General features: G+C 21.2%; 1 protein-coding gene across 1 annotated transcript; it reads left to right on the forward strand.

Annotated features, from left to right (window-relative positions):
• The first annotated feature begins 15,680 nt into the window (after positions 1-15,680).
• On the forward strand, positions 15,681-16,586 carry LOC124924508 (glucan endo-1,3-beta-glucosidase 7-like). The gene is made up of 3 exons (XM_047464540.1): positions 15,681-15,815; positions 16,024-16,368; positions 16,449-16,586. Exons 1-3 carry the CDS (start codon positions 15,681-15,683, stop codon positions 16,521-16,523), a joined length of 555 nt encoding a protein of 184 aa, XP_047320496.1. The 3' UTR covers positions 16,524-16,586.
• Positions 16,587-17,600: the final 1,014 nt, after the last annotated feature.

The following is a 17,600-nucleotide window of genomic DNA, read 5'->3' on the forward strand; positions in this document are numbered from 1 at the left end:
GATCATGGTGATCCAAATTCTTTAGTTGTCTTTGGAGAGACAATCTGGTGCTAGTGGTAGTGGTTGGACTTTTGAGCGGGTAGAACAATTTACTAATATTGAAATATTGAATGATGTAAGCTTAACATGGTTTTGTGATGCTCTCTCTATTTACAGAGTTTTAATTATTTTAATTTATCATTCTTTTGAAAATTGTTTCAAAAGCAAGAAAAAATCTAAATGTGAAAAACGTTTAAAACATTTAGTGTAATGAACTAAAATAATCTCTCTATTGCCATGGAGCAGAGCCGATTGTTGGTCCTACATGTATAATAATTTTATTTATCTTTTTAGTGTGTTTACTATATATATATATATTTATATATATGTTTGTTTGAATCACACTATACATTATATTTTAATTGCAGGATATTATTAAAATCCTCATCTATTATATATTAACGTTTATGAGGTCAATTAAGTTTTCTTTTCACCATACTTAAATTTGTATTATCATATTTTTATTTTAGATCCATGATGTGTTTTTATGCATTATATATTTATTTTAAGATGCATGAAATAATTTTTATTTTTGTTATGCATTATAGATTTTAAAACTTATAAGAATTCAAATTTAAATAATCCAATTTTTAATTAGAAATAAATAAACCTGTATCTTATTATTAGTTTTATTTTAAATTTGTAAAATGTTAAAAATATTATAAGAATTTCTATTAGATTTAATAAAATCTTATTTTATATTTTTTTAATTTAATTTTTAAATACGTCAAATTTAAACCAAAATTATTATTTTATTTAATTTTATTTTTAACATAATAATAATAATTATTTTTTATATAAATTTGATTTCTCATTAAATCTAAATGTTTTTCATTAAACATATTTTTATTAATTTAAACTTACATTTAAATTATAAAAAATTACATTTTTCTATTTAATCTAATACTATATAAATTTTACATTTAACTTATTTTTATTAAATTTGAATTTGCATCTAACTTATATATTTCTTAAGAATTATTACTTATATAATTCTTAAGAATATTTTTGTAAATATTTTTGTTATTTAATTTTATATAAATAATTTTAAATTTTGAATTAAACTTAATTTATCATTAATTCATAAACAAATTTTTATATTTTGCATTAAACTTATAAAAATTATTTTTCTGTTTAATTTAATCTAATATAATTTAAATTTTATATTAAATTTATTTTCATTAAATTTAAATTTTCATTAAAACTATTTAAAACATATTTTATATTTAATATTTATTTAGATTTACTTATATATATATATATATATATTATATTAAAAATAATAATCTTATAATGTTAATAAATAATTTAAATTTTTGACAAAATTTTAATTTATTATTAATTCATAAAATTTATATTTTATATTGAATATATTTAATTAAATTTAAATTTGCATTAAACTTATAAATTTTTTATATTTTCTATAAATATAATATAATTTTAATTAGTATTAATTTTTTATAATTATTTTTTAATAATCAAATATAATTTAAACTTTCATATAAATTTTTTTAAATATTCTTATAATATTTATAAATAATTTTAATTAAACTCATACTATCATTAATTCATAAACACATTTACATATTTTTGCACTAAATGTATTTTCATTAAATTTAAATTTATATTAAACTTATTAATATTGCATTTTTTATATTTAATCTAATATGATATAAATTTTGTATTAAACTTACTTTCATTAAATTTAATTTTGGATCAAGCTTATTATAAACATATTTTGTATTAAATTTTAAACTTTTACTTTTATATTTATTATGTTAAGAATATTATTTATTTTTTTAAATAGTCTTACTATTTTTAAAAATAATTTTAAATTAAACTTATATTTATCATTAAATCATAAACAAACTTTTATATTTTTTATATATAACTTATAAAAATTGTATTAATTCTATTTAATCTAATATAATTTAAACTTTTTAATGAACCTATTTTTATTAAATTTAAATTTGTATTAAATCTATTAAACATATATTTTGCATTAATATTTATTTAGATTTTTTTTTACTTATATATTTGTTATTTTATTTATTTTTTTAAATATTCTTATTATAATTATAAATAATTTTAAATTAATCTTATATTTATCACAAATTCATAAACAAACTTGTATATTTTTATTAAAATTAAATTTTATATTATTATTAAATAATAAACCAACATATGATAAAAATAAACCATAATTCGAACACGCTACCGTTTTGTGCTTCATAATGAAATATTCAAGACGGCTAAAAGGAGATGTTTAGAAAATGTCCTAGAATATTTTGTAAGTAGAGGTAGGAGGTATTTTCACATTACAATAATAGTGAAGGTCCGAGAATGCACATACCACGTACCAGGTGAAACAATTTAAATAAATTCAAGAAATAATAATCTAGTTGGATCAATACCAAGATGAAGTGTGTTGCCTGGAATGTCCGGTTACAAACTACTCATGAAGATCAATGTAAGGTATGTTGTCTAAAATTTTGAGTAAAATTTTTTATAGAAAGAGTAAAAGAAAATATAATTTTTTTCAATTTGGAATATTCTTCCAAATATAGAGAGATTCCAGTTGTGATAATGTCATCAAAGAAGGTATATGATCAAATTGACAGACAAATATTATTAATTGATTGTTTTTTTATGAACTAAGCAATCGTTACTTCTTATGGTTACTTCTATAAAGTCAGTCATTAATTCAGTCATTAATGATCCTCTAAATTCCTTATTTGGATCGGAGCTTAGTCATCATCTTCTACCTACTATTACCCATGCTCCATCTCATTTTTTGTCTATGATTTTTTTGTCAATAAATCTTTTTGAAGTTATTTCCTAACATCTATGCATTTGATTATTAGGGATCAAAATTCCTTGGAGTGTTTTAACTCTACTAATTAGAATAGACTAGCAATCGACACTAAATATTCTAGTTAGCTATATATCGAATGTTAATGGACCTTTGAAAATACAATTGGATGGTAAACTCCACATATGAATGTTTCTGTATTCGCTCAAGTTATTTTCTATAAGGTAAAATAGACCTAATTAAAATTTGAAATTTATTTTCCAGTTTTTGATTTTGTTTGAATTTAATAAATTGTTGTGATACATTTCTCACGACATTGTTTCACAATTTTGAATATTAGTCTGATGAAAAAGTGAGTTGTTTGTTACTCGTTGGGTTTCATAAATGTCTTCATTCAAAGGATTTTATTAAATTTTCTACATCAATTTGTTAGTAGTAGTTAAGTTAGTATTCATTTTCATCCTTTACCTCTTTCAGTTTGGGGCATTAAACGTGATTGTAGCAACATGCATCATGGGTTAGACACTTCTTTGCCGATAAAAGCAAATAATTTATTAATGCACAGTTGCGCTCCATATTCTCTATGAAATCTAAATTTTAAAACTATTGATACATTTTAGTTTAGTTTCTACTTTTAGAATACAAGGTTAATGTGTCATGGTCCTTCCAAAATATAGTTCTGTCTAGGTTCCATATTTTAAAATTTCTATGTGTTTTCATTATTTACAAATTCATATGTAGTATGTTACTTGTCAGGTAAAATTGATAGAGAAGTCAAAGCTAGAGTCCTCACCTTGAGAGATTCCGTGAATTGGAGGGATATTGGAATAACTCTCAAATTATTCAAAGAGTTGGTCTTAATGAAGTTAATGGTTGGGCTGACAAATTTTTTCAACACATAATAAATCACGATGATCCAAATTCTTTGGATGTCTTTAAAGAGGCAATATGGTGCTAGTGGTTGGACTTCTGAATTTGAGCGGGTAGAACAATTTACTAAAATTGAATGATGTAAGTTTAACTTGTTCTGTGATTCTCTCTACATATTTACAAAGTTTTAATGATTTTAATTTTATCATCCTTTTAGAACCTTTCTCAAAAGCACGAGAAAAAATAAATGCCGAAAACTTGTAAACATCTTGTGGAATGAATTAAAATGATCTCTCTATTATTCCATTGACATTATTTTTTTTATACTCACACTCTATTGAATGGTGTAACTTGATGTATTTATTTAGTTCCTTTTTTTAATATACAACTATTGACACTTTTATGGTTTGTATGTTAAATATGATCAATCTGAGACCATGAAGGTGAATCAAATGAGAGACGTACATATATAAGATATTGCTACCATGGAGCAGAACCGCTTGTTGGTCCATACATGTATAATAATTTTGTTTTATCTTTTTAATGATTTTTCTATATATAATGGTTTAAATACAATGTATTTTTAATAACAAGATATTATTAGAATTCTCCTTCATTATATATGAGCGTTTAAAAATACCAGCAGGTAAGTTTTCTTTTCGTCCTATTATAATTTATATTATCACATTATATTTTATATGTATTATATATTTGTATGCATTGATTTATTTTGGATAAATTATATCACATTATATTTTATATGTATTATATATTTGTATGCATTGATTTATTTTGGATGCATGATATAATTTTTGTTTGTTATGTATTATAGATTTAAAAATTTATAAGAATTTATATTTAAATAATTCAGGTTTAGTATAAAAATAATAAACTTATATGATATCCTTAGTTTTAGTGTAATTTTGTAAATGTTAAAAATATTAATAGAATTTGTATTTGATTTATTAAAATTTTATTTAACATTTTCTATATTTAATCATATATAATTTAAATTTTAAATAAATCAAATTTAAATCAAAACTATTACTTTATTTAATTTTATTTTTAACCTAAAATTATTATTTTTTATATAAATTTATATTCTCATTAAATTTTAATTTTGCATTAAACATATTTTTATAAAATTTAAATTTATTTTTAACTTATAAAATATACATGTTTACTATTTAATCTAATATAATAAAATTTTGAATTTTTTTTATTTAAATTTAAATTTACATTTAACATATTTTGTATTAAATTTTATTTCGTTTTAAACTTATATATTTCTTATGAATATATTTTTTTAAATAATTTTGAATTAAATTTATTTTTATCATTAATTCATAAACAAATTTTTTTATTATATATATATATGTTTCATTAAACTTATAAAATTGTATTTTTTTTTCAATTTAATCTAATATAATTTAAATTTGTATTAAACTTATTTACATTAAATTTACTTATTTATTTCGTATCTTAAAAATAATATATATTTTTTTAAATAATCTTATAATGTTTATAAATAATTTAAAATTTTGACTTAAATTTGAATTTATTATTAATTCATTAATAAATTTTATATTTTACATTAAATGTATTTAATTAAATTTGCATTAAACTTATTAAAATTGTATTTTTCTATTAAATATCATATAATTTAAATTTTTATTAAATTTTTATAATTTCTTTATAATCTAATATGATTTAAATTTAAAATTAGTATTAAACTTATTAAAAACAAATTTTGTATTATATTTTATTTAGTTTATTACTTATATATTTTTTATATTAAGAATATTACTTATATTTTAAAATATTATTATAATGTTTATCAATAATTTTAAATTTTCAATTAAACTTATATTATATTATTAATTCATAAACACATTTTTATATTTTTATAAAATTAAAATTTGTAAAATTTTATTAAAATTTTATTTTTTTATGTAATCAAATATAATTTAAATTTTCATTAAAATGAGTTTTATTAAATTTAAAATTGTATTAATTTTTTTAAAATATATTTTGAATTAAATTTTAATTTGTTTTTTATTTATATATTTTTATATTATGAATATTATTTATTTTTCAAAATATTTTTATGATATACATAAATTATTTAAAAATTTTAATAAAACTATATTTATAATTAATTCATAAATTAAATGTATTTTCGTTAAATTTAAAATTGCATTAAACTTATTAAAATTTCATTTTTTTTTATTTAATCTAATATAATTTAAATTTCGTATAAAACTAACTTTCATTCCATTTAAATTTGGATCAAGATTATTAAAAAAAATTTATTAAATTTTATTTAGATTTTTACTTTTATATTTCTTATATTAAGAATATTATTTATTTTTAATATTCTTACTATGTTTATAAATAATTTTAAATTAAATTTATATTTATAATTAAATCATAAACAAAACTTTTATATTTTGCATTAAACTTATAAATATTGTATTATTTTTATTTCCATCTAATATAATTTAAATTTTTCAATAAACTTATTTTCATTAAATTTAAATTTGTATTAAATTTATTAAACACATATTTTGTATTAAAGTTTATTTATTTTTTACTTATATATTTCATATATTATGAATATTGTTTATTTTTTTAAATATTCGTATTATTTGAATTAAACTTATATTTATCACTAATTCATAAACAAACTTATATATTTTGTATATATTTATTAAATATAAATTTTGCATTCAGAATTGGAACACGTTGTCATTTTGTGCTTGATAATGCGAAAGATTGACGAACAACTAAAAGAAGATCTTTAAGAAGTCTTTAAAAGCATTGTGTAAGTATAAGTAAGAAGAATTTTCGCATTACAATAATAGTGATGGTCTGAGAATGCACATACCACGTACTGGGTTGATTTAAATAATTTTAAGAAGCGATATTCTAGCTGGATCAATACAAGGTGAAGTGTGTTGTCCGGAATATCCGGTTACGAACTACTCATGAAGATCAAGGTAAGGTTTGTATCTAAAAAAGTAAAAATTTGAATAGAAAGAGAAAAGGAAATTATAATTTTTTTAATTTGTAGGATTTTCCAAATTTAGAGAGATTCCAATTGTGATAATGTCATCAAAGAAAGTATTATATTGAATTGACAGATAAAAATTATTGATTGATTATTTTTTCTATGAACTAATCAACCGTTACTTCTGATGGTAACTTTTACAAAGTCATTAATGATCCTATAAATTCCTTATTTGGATCGGAGCTTGGTCAACATCTACTACCTACTAGTATTCATGTCCCATCTTATCTTTTTGTCTATAATCTTTTGTCAATAAAATTTTTTGAAGTTATTTCTTGACATACATGTATTTGATTATCAGGGATTAAAATTCCTTAGAGATTTTCGCTCTGCTGATCAGAATAGACTAGCAACTAGCACCAAACATTTCAGTTATGGGCTATATATCTCGAATGTTAATGGACATTTAAAACCATAATTGAATGGTAAACTCTCTATATTAAGGTTTCTGCATTCGCTCAAGTTATTTTCTATATGGTAAAGTAGACCTAATTATAATTTGAAATTTGTTTTCTAGTTTCTAATTTTGTTTGAATTTGATAAATTATTTTGAAACGTTTATCAGAATATTGTTTCACACTATTGAATATTAGTGTGATGAAAAAATAAGCAGTTTGTTTCTCATTGTGTTTTAGGACTTCCCTCATTCAAAGGGTTTTTAGTAAATTTCTACATCAGTTTGTTAATAGTAGTCAAGCTAGTGTTCCTTTTCATCTTTTCATCATTTGCCTCTTCTAGTTTTAGGTTGTCAATAGGTGATAAACAACACAATATACGTGATCGTAGAAACATGCATCATGGGCTAGACACTTATTTGTCGATAAAAGAAAAGAATTCATTAATGCATAGGTTACGCTCCATATTCTCTATAAAATCTAAATTTTAAAACTATTGATACATTTCATTTTAGTTTCTACTTTTAGCATACAAGGATAATGTGTAATGGTCAATCTAAACTACGGTTCTTTCTAGGTTTTATATTTTACAATTAGTATGCATTTTTATTATTTGCAAATTCATATGTAGTATGTTATTTATTAGGTAAAATTGATGGAGATGTCAGAGCTATAGGCCCTCATCTTGAGAGATTCCCTGAATTTGAGGGATATTAGAATAACTCTCAAATTATTTAGAGAGTTGGTCCTATGGAAGCTATGGTTAGACAACACATAATAGATCCTGATAATCCCAATTCTTTGGATGTCTGGAGAGGCAATATGGTGCTAGTGGTTGGACTTCTGAATTTGAGCGGGTAGAACAATTTACTGAAATTGAATTATGTAAGCTTAACTTGGTTATGTAATGCTCTCTACATATTTACAAAGTCTTAATAATTTTAATTTTATCATCCTTTTGGAAGTTGTTTCGAAAGTACGTGAAAAAATAAATGTAGAAAACTTGTAAAACATTTAGTGAATGAACTGAAATAATCTATCTATTATTGCATTGACATGATTTTTTTATACTCACACTCTATTGAATAGTTGTAACTTGATGTATTTATTTAGTTCATTTTTTTAATATACAACTATTGACACTTTTATGGTTTGTATGTTAAATATGATTAATCTCAGATCATGAAGGTGAATCAAATGAGAGACGTAAATATATAGGATATTGCTGTCATGGAGCAAAATCGCTTGTTGATCCATACATGTATAATAATTCTTTTTTATCTTTTTAATGATTTTTCTATATATAATTGTTTGAATAACACTATACAATACACTTTTAATTACAGGATATTATTAGAATTCTCCTTCATTGACTTCTGAATTTGAGCGGGTAGAACAATTTACTAAAATTGAATGATGTAAGTTTAACTTGGTTCTGTGATTTTCTCTACATATTTACAAAGTTTTGATTATTTTAATTTTATCATCGTTTTTGAACCTGTTTCGAAAGCACGAGAAAAACTAAATGCAGAAAACTTGTAAAACATCTAGTTAATGAACTAAAATGATCTCTCTATTATTGCATTGCCATGATTTTTTTTATACTCACACTCCATTGAATGGTTGTAACTTGATGTATTTATTTAGTTCTTTTTTTTAATATACAACTATTGAAAGTTTTATGTTGGGTATGTTAAACATGATTAATCTTATATATGAAGGTGAATCAAATGAGAGACATAAATATATTGGATATTGTTGCCATGGAGTAGAGTCACTCTCTCTATTATTGCATTGACATGATTTTTTTTATACTCACACTCTATTGAATGGTTGTAACTTGATGTATTTATTTAGTTATTTTTTTCATATATAATTATTGAAACTTTTATGTTGGGTATGTTAAACATTATTAATCTCATGAAGGTGAATCAAATGAGAGACATAAATATATTGGATATTGTTGCCATGGAGCAGAGTCGCTGGTTGGTACATACATGTTTTGTAATTCAATTAACTTTTTAATGTATTTACTATATATAATTGTTTGAATAACACCATACAATATATTTTTCATATAATATATTTTAATTGCAAGATATTATTAGAATCCTGAATCAATGAGCGTTTATGATTTAAAGTATTATAATCAATGCATTATAATTTTATTTTTAGATGCATATTATAATTTTATTTTTATGCATCATAGATTAAAAAATTATAAGATTTCAAATTTAAAAAATCCATGTTTAAATTATTAGCTATCTTTAGTTTTAGTTTAACTTTTGTTAAAGGTTAAAAGTATTAATAGAATTTTATTAAATTTATTAAAATCTTATTTTATATTTTTTTATATTTAATCATATATAATTTAAATTTTAAATAAATTAAATTTAAATAAAAACTATTATTTTATTTTGTTTTATTTTTAACATATAATTATTATTTTTTATATAAATTTATTTTCTCATTAAATTTTAATTTTGCATTAAATAATTTTTTATTAAATTTAAATTTACATTTAATTTATAAAAAATAAAAATATTTAATTTAATCTAATATTATATAAATTTTGTATTTAACTTTTTTTATTAAATTTTCATTCAACATATTTTGTATTAAATTTTATTTTGTTTTATACCTATATATTACTTAAGAATATATTTTTTTAAATATTCTTATTGTTTTTATAAATAATTTTTAATTTTGCATTAAACATTTTTTCCATTAAACTTATAAAATATTATTTTTTTAATTTAAACTAATATAATTTAAATTTGCATTAAACTTATTTTTATAAAATTTAAATTATCATTAAACTTATTTAAAACTTATTTTACATTACATTTTATTTAAATTTACTTATATATTTCTTATATTAACAATAATATTTAATTTTTAAATAATCTTATAATATTTTTAATAATTTATAATTTTGACTTAAATTTAAATTTATTATTAATTAATAAATAAAATTTATATTTTACTTTACATATTGAAATTGAATCTGCACTAAATTGAAATTGATTTTTTTTCTATAAATATAATATAATTTAAATTTAAATTAAACTTTTTATAATTTTTTTTATAATCTAATATAATTTAAATTTAAAATTTGTATTAAACTTATTAATAAGAAATTTTATATTATATTTTATTTAGTTATTTATTTATATATTTCTTATATTAAAATACTAATTTTTTTTTTAAAATATTCTTATAATTTTTTTTATCAAAAATGAAAAATTTTCTATTGAACTTATATTATATTATTAATTCATAAACAAATTTTTATATTTCTATAAAATTAAAATTTATATTAAATTTATTAAAATTATAAATTATTTTATTTAATCAAATGTAATTTAAATTTTCATAAAATTTAAATTTTACATTAAAATGATTTTTTTAAATTTAAATTTATATTAATTTTTTTAAAACATATTTTGTATTAAAATTAATTTAGATTTTTACTTATATATTTTTATATTAAGAATATTATTTTTAAATTTTGCTATATAATTGTATTTTCATTAAATTTAAATTTACATTAAATTTATTAAAATTTAATTTTTTTATTTATTCTAATATAATTTAAATTATGTATTAAATTTTTAAATTTAAATTTGAATAAAACTTATTAAAAAATAAATAGTATTAAATTTTATTTAAATTTTTACTTATTTCTTATATTATAAATATTATTTAATTTTTTAAATAATTTTATGTTTATAAATAATTTTAAATTAAACTTATATTTATTACTAATTCATAAACGTGTATATTTTGATTATTTCTATTAAATTTAAATTTTGAATTAGTTTTAAATAACAAACCAAGAGTAGATTGAATTATTTATAACAATCATGATTTCTTTAAAATAATGATGTATATTTTTTTAAATTAAAATTGCACCTAAATTACTTGGTTTTTTTTTTACTATTTTAATTTCATTATTTAAATAACTCAAATTAATTAAATATAATTTTTTTATTTATTAAAATATTTAATTTATTATATAAAATACTAAAATATTATATATTATATATTTTAAATTATTATTTATTATTTTATTATTATATATTAATAACATTTAAGTCATTAAATATTATTTATTAAAATATTTAATTTATTATATAAAATACTAAAATATTATATATTTTAAATTATTATTTATTATTTTATTATTTTATATTAATAACATTTAAGTCATTCTATAAAAAAAAATGTCTTATCTCATCAAATTTTCACTAATTTTTATTTTATTAATTTATAATATTTTTTAAGAAATATGATAAACATATAATATACTAATATTAAAAATAAAAATAATAATAATTTAACCTAAAAATTCAATTAAGTTGGTAACATAAAAAGAGTCACTAATACAAAAACAAATAAAAAAAAGTCACTCATTAATAATTATTTGGTGTTTTAAATTGAAAGTAAGGTGAATGTAACTTGTAACATTGAAATAATATATATAATAATATGATAAAATTAAATGATTTGGTCTCCCTATTAACACACAATTTTTATCCATCCGTATAACACTACAAATAAAAAAAAAGTCTTTAAGGACTTGTTTGATCTTAGTTATTTTTTGGATTTTTATCGAGCTTAAAAAACTTGTTTGATAGAAAATATATTATATAAGAATTTTGTAGAATAAATTATCAAAATGTCCTTTTATATTAAAATTTAAATTTAAATTTAAAATAATATCAGTATAATAAACTTTTTAATATTTTAATTAATTAATTAAGTTATAATGGTTAAAATTATAATAACTTAATAAAAAATATACTTTTTAAATTAAAAAACCAAAAATACTCAAGATTAAATTATCTTGAAAGTGTGAGTTAGAGAAGATAAGAATAAAATTAGTAATACTAGATAAACTTCTATTATGAAAAAACATTAAATGAATTCACTTTCTAAAAAATTATATGTAATCAATTTTATTTTTATTTTTGTTAAACTGTGATATTTGATCTCTTAAAAATCATTCTTATCGCTTAAATTATTTAAGACTTAATTAGTCAGTGATAAAATACAAATTTTGTTAGTAAAATCACGAGTATAAGTATTTATATAAAATCAGGACTACGACTTCGACATTGATAGAAATGTGTAGCTAATGATTTTTAACCAGTAATGATGAAAAGCTATAAAAGAACAATCCATAAAAAAAAAAATAAACTTAACCTCTTGGCAGTGTGAAGACAAAAACTTTTGTTTTATTTTTTTCTCACAAATATTTAAAGTTTATAGGCTCTTTTACATAAAAATCAGTTGTTTTTTTATTTATTAAAATAATTATGGTATGAAAAGTTTGAACCCATAATTTTGCTGTCCAGAATACATTTTTTACTAAATTATTATTTGGGTTTAAATTTAAAGCATTTTATTAAATAAGGTTCGAACTTTAAGTTTAATCATTTGGAGCTCTAACAATTTGAAGTTTTCCTAAATAAATGTTCAATAGTATATTTTAATTGACATGATTTTATTTTGTTTTCATTTAATTTCTACTTAACATATTACCTGAACCCTTACAATATATTTTTTTTATGATCAACTCTTCCATATTCTCCATCAAGTTTCATCTAATCCTCGTCATACCCATTTTCATCTTCTTTTCTTCTTCAAAACATCACCCTTTCTACGGACCCCATTTTTGTCTAAGTCCTAAACACTATTTATATCATATTCAAATGTCAAAACCAAAATGATATATTTCCTTTTTCAAGATTTATAGAATTAAAGGTCCAAAATAACAAAAGAAACCTACAAAAAGCAAGAAAAATCAAACTAGAAGATTTTATTTCTTCTAGTAATGGTTAAAGCCAAAATAAATACACATGTGAATGAATAGACTTGTACACAACTCAATACTTTAAAGAGAATACAGTCAAATAAAAATTACATATAAAAAATTGGAAAAAGGGTGGTGCTTTGAAGAAAATGGGATTTGATGGAGTAGAAAATGAAGGTCAATGCTCGGTAGAGAATGTGAAGGAGGAGAGTGTTTGATTTTAAAAAATTGTTATTTCAAGGGTCCAAATAATATACCAAGTGACAACAGAATGAATGTTCGTTTGAAGAAAAACATGAGATGGTTAAATGTTTAATAGTTTGAACCCTAAACGACTCAACTTAGAGTTCGATTGTATATAGAAAATTGACCATTTTTTTTATATATTCTAACACTAAACTATATGAGTTTAATTTTGTATTATTTGTTGTGATGGTTTTCATACTCTTATATAGGCTTGTGGGAAATATGGTATTAATATATTTAATTATCATAGGTTAGAATTAGATATTTAGGTCACCCTTATTTTCCTTAGAAAGGTCGGTCTGTATTACATGTATATGTTTTAAAAAATTGAAAGTTGGATCAACGTACTTCTATCTTTATATAATATATAGGAGTATAGTATAGATGTATATTATAATTAGTGTGATATAGTCATAAATAACGTTAATTAATAAATTCTAAAAAGATATATGATAATATAAGCTATTGACTAGTTTTGTCATTGACCCTCATAATGGGCCTTATCTAAAAGATATAATCACAAATGTACCATGCCATATACCTTATCTAAACAATATATTTTTATATTTTTTAAAGGATGAAATTATTTTATTAATATAATTAATCGATTAAATCACAACTAAATATTAAAAACCTATAAAAAACAATTCAGTTCAATTTAGACATTATTTGTCATAAGACTAATTAAAAATATTTATCAGAAAAATCACTAATAAAAATAACAACTCAAAATAAGTTTGACACATAAGAGACTCAAAATACTGGTGAATCGAGTCATTGTTATGTATTTCACTCGCCGATCAAATAATTTTAGACATTTAAATTATTTTTTGTTATGTACTATATCATCGCTTCTTCACTAATATCTACATCGATTTCAATTATTCAGCAAAATATCCAAAAAATATTGGTGTATATATATATATATATATATACATGTATTTCTACACGGTTAAAAAAACATTTAGAAAAGATAATGGACTATTAATATTAAATCATTAACATTTTTAACCACTATAAATATAATAGTTGGTTAAAAGGAATAATCATGTATTCATGTCATATATGTATATATATAATATAATATGGCATCCTATAAAAAAAATATACTTGAAAATTCATTATCAAAACTTATAGTAATCATTTCAACTTCATTTTATTAATATAATTAATCGATTAAATCACAACTAAATATTAAAAACCTATACAAAAATAATTCAGTTCAATTTAGACATTATTTGTCATAAATAAGACCAATTAAAAATATTTATCAGAAAAATCACTAATAAAAATAACAACTCAAAATAAGTTTGACAGATAAGAGACTCAAAATACTGGTGAATCGAGTCATTGTTATGTATTTCACTCGCCTAAATAATTTTAGACATTTAAATTATTTTTTGTTATGTACTATATCATCATCGCTTCTTCACTAATATCTACATCGATTTCAATTATTCAGCAAAATATCCAAAGAATATTGGTGTATATATATATATATACATGTATTTCTACACGGTTAAAAAAACATTTAGAAAAGATAATGGACTATTAATATTAAATCATTAACATTACTAGAAGAAATAAGATAGAAATTTGTACCTAATGATTTTTAATATAGTAATGAATAATGATGAACAAGCTATAAACGAACAAGCCATATGACCCTCTTGGTAAAGTGAAGACAAAAACTATTGTTTTGTTTTTTGTCTTACAAATATGTCACTATATGAAATCTTCCGTAAAATGTTTGGACTTGCATAAAATTTATTAAAACTATGTTAAGATATTACATTTAGATAAATTAAACTAGATTTTTTTTAACAATCAAAATTTCTTCAATAGAGAGGCTAGCAAGACAAGCCATATCAGATTCAAATCTTCATCCTAAAGAAATTAATAATACCTCCTTTTTCGTGCCTCCAAAATAGTAAAAAACTATTATATATATATATATATATTAAATTATTAATATTATATAACTTAATCTAAAAAATTAAAAAATTGAAATTACAATAAAAACTCATATAATATTTTGTATTAATTTAATAAAATGTTAAATTTTAAATTTTGAAATTTGACTTGATGAGATCTAGGAAAAATATTTAAGAAAGATTCTCAAGCAACCTCTTGGAACAGAAAATTCCCAAAAAAAATCAAGACAATTAAAAGAAAATTTTAACAGAAAATTCCTAAAATTAAAAAAGTAAATCTTAAAAGAAACCCAAAAACCAAGAAAATTAAAACCTAAATCTTAAGGAAATCTAAAACCTATCTATCTTCTTATAAACTCTCTTTTTCTATGCACCGTATATAGCCGTCTTCATTGGGCTCGCTTGAAGTTGCGCCTGGAAATCAAACGATGAACTCTCTCTTTCATGTGTATTCCTCTTCTCCATCGTCACTGCGTTAGGGTTGAAGCAATCTTCCATGTCTATTCCTCTTCTCCATCATCATTGCGTTAGGGTTGAAGCAGGTCATTCGGTCAAACCAGTTAATGATCTTCACGATCATATTAACAGAACTACTCTTCGGATTGGGTATCTGGTCTCGGCGGTCGCTTCGGTTGATGAATAGGACTCTTGGATTTGGTAGTATTATGGATCGCGGATCGCTTTCCCTCTACTGATTTTGGTTAGTTCTGTTCTTCTCTTTTCCGTTTGTATTGTTTTATATATGCTTTTACTCATTAGTCTGTGTTTGATTGTTTCAGTTTCTTTGTTTATTTATTTGTTGTTGTAAGTTTGGCCAATGATATTCCTTGCATACCGAGTTCATCTGGAACCCATCTGGAACCCTGGAGAAGGCGGGTTTTGGGAAAACAGAGGTGATTGTTTCAGAAACAGGGTGGGCTTCTAAAGGTGATGCGAATGAAGTTGGGGCGAATGCTAGGACTTATAATAAAAATCTACGAAAGAGATTGTTGAAGAAGAAGGGTACTCCTTATAGGCCGAAGAGAACTGTGAAGGGATATGTTTTCTCATTGTTTAATGAGAATCTGAAACCGGGTCCTACTTCTGAGAGGAATTTCGGATTGTTTAAGGCTGATGGAAGTACTGCTTATGATATTGGGTTTAGGGGTCTTGTACCCTCTTCGGGTTCATCATTTAAGATTAAGGTTAGTATTTATTGTTCTTTAATCATTAACTTGTCTTTTTTTCTATTATATACTTATCAATGTTTTCTTCTCCAATGTAGAATTTCAGGTTTGACGGTTGGACAAACATGGCGGCATGGGCTATGGCCACTCTGTTTCTCATTCATTTCAGTTAGAATCAATAATACATTGTAATTTTTATTTGTTCATTTTAAATAAAGCTCTCAAACTCATTCATGAACAGAGAATCCTCTAATTTGTCTTTTTTTTCATACACAAAATGTTAAAATATGTCATTCTAGTTCAAAATTTGACCATATGTAGAGGCTCTCACCCTGAGAGATTCAAGAGTTTGTTACTGAGTCGGAACGAGAAGGATTCGCTGTCAAACTACAAGAAGAAGAGGATTGGCTGTATGAAGATGGGGAGGATGAGACTAATGGAGTATATCGTTGATTAACTTGATGAACACAAGAAGGTACTATTTTCAATACTCTCCATCTTCTGAATTTGGAGGAATTTCTTTTAGCCTAACTTCAAAAACCTAATTTGTAGCAAGGTGATCCTATTGAAGAGCGCCACAAGGAACATACAAAGAAGGGTTCAGTGATAGACCAGCTTGTGTATTGCATCAATAGCTACAGAGAGGCTGCAAAATGTCAACTGATCCCAAGTTCGATCATATTGAATTATCGGAGAAAGAAAAGGTATTAAGAGTTTTTTTTTTTTTTTCATATAATCTCTTTGTTTTACATATATTAGTAACACCTTGTTTGGAAGAAGACCTTTAAAACACCATTGTGTTATTTTAAAAGCCTGAATTTGTTTTCAAACAAGAAGTCAGATTAAGTTCTTAAATTTTCCAAAACAAGCCTAACTTAAAAAAGTCTTCTTTCTAATACGGTAGTGTTTATCACTTAATATGTTATTTATCACTTAATATGCTGTTTGTTATGCATTTTTTAAGTTTGGATAATGATCTATAAAAATCTACATTTGACTAAATTCACAATAATATTTATATCAAATGAAGCTAAAATTCATATTTTCATTCAGTTCTTGATTTAAAAAATAATCTTAACACCAAATCAAAAAAAAAATTACACTATAATCTCAATAGTGATCTAGAAAACAATCTGAATTATGATCCAGAAAATGATCTTACCAATTGACAATTTTTCAATGAATGAAAGATTGCAACAACATACCTGTTTCTTCCAAATAGTCTGGAAAATTATATTTTAGGTTTAGTT

The sequence above is a fragment of the Impatiens glandulifera genome, chromosome 1 (genome assembly GCF_907164915.1).
Source record: "Impatiens glandulifera chromosome 1, dImpGla2.1, whole genome shotgun sequence".
Taxonomy (NCBI): Eukaryota; Viridiplantae; Streptophyta; class Magnoliopsida; order Ericales; family Balsaminaceae; genus Impatiens; species Impatiens glandulifera.

Excerpts from the sequence above, each read along its gene's own strand:
- LOC124924508 (XM_047464540.1), top strand. The coding sequence starts at position 15,681 with ATGTCTATTCCTCTTCTCCATCATCATTGCGTTAGGGTTGAAGCAGGT. Across the intron at positions 15,816-16,023 it reads TGGTCTCGGCGGTCGCTTCG|TTCATCTGGAACCCATCTGG; the intron begins GTTGATGAATAG and ends TTGCATACCGAG. Across the intron at positions 16,369-16,448 it reads GTTCATCATTTAAGATTAAG|AATTTCAGGTTTGACGGTTG; the intron begins GTTAGTATTTAT and ends TCTCCAATGTAG.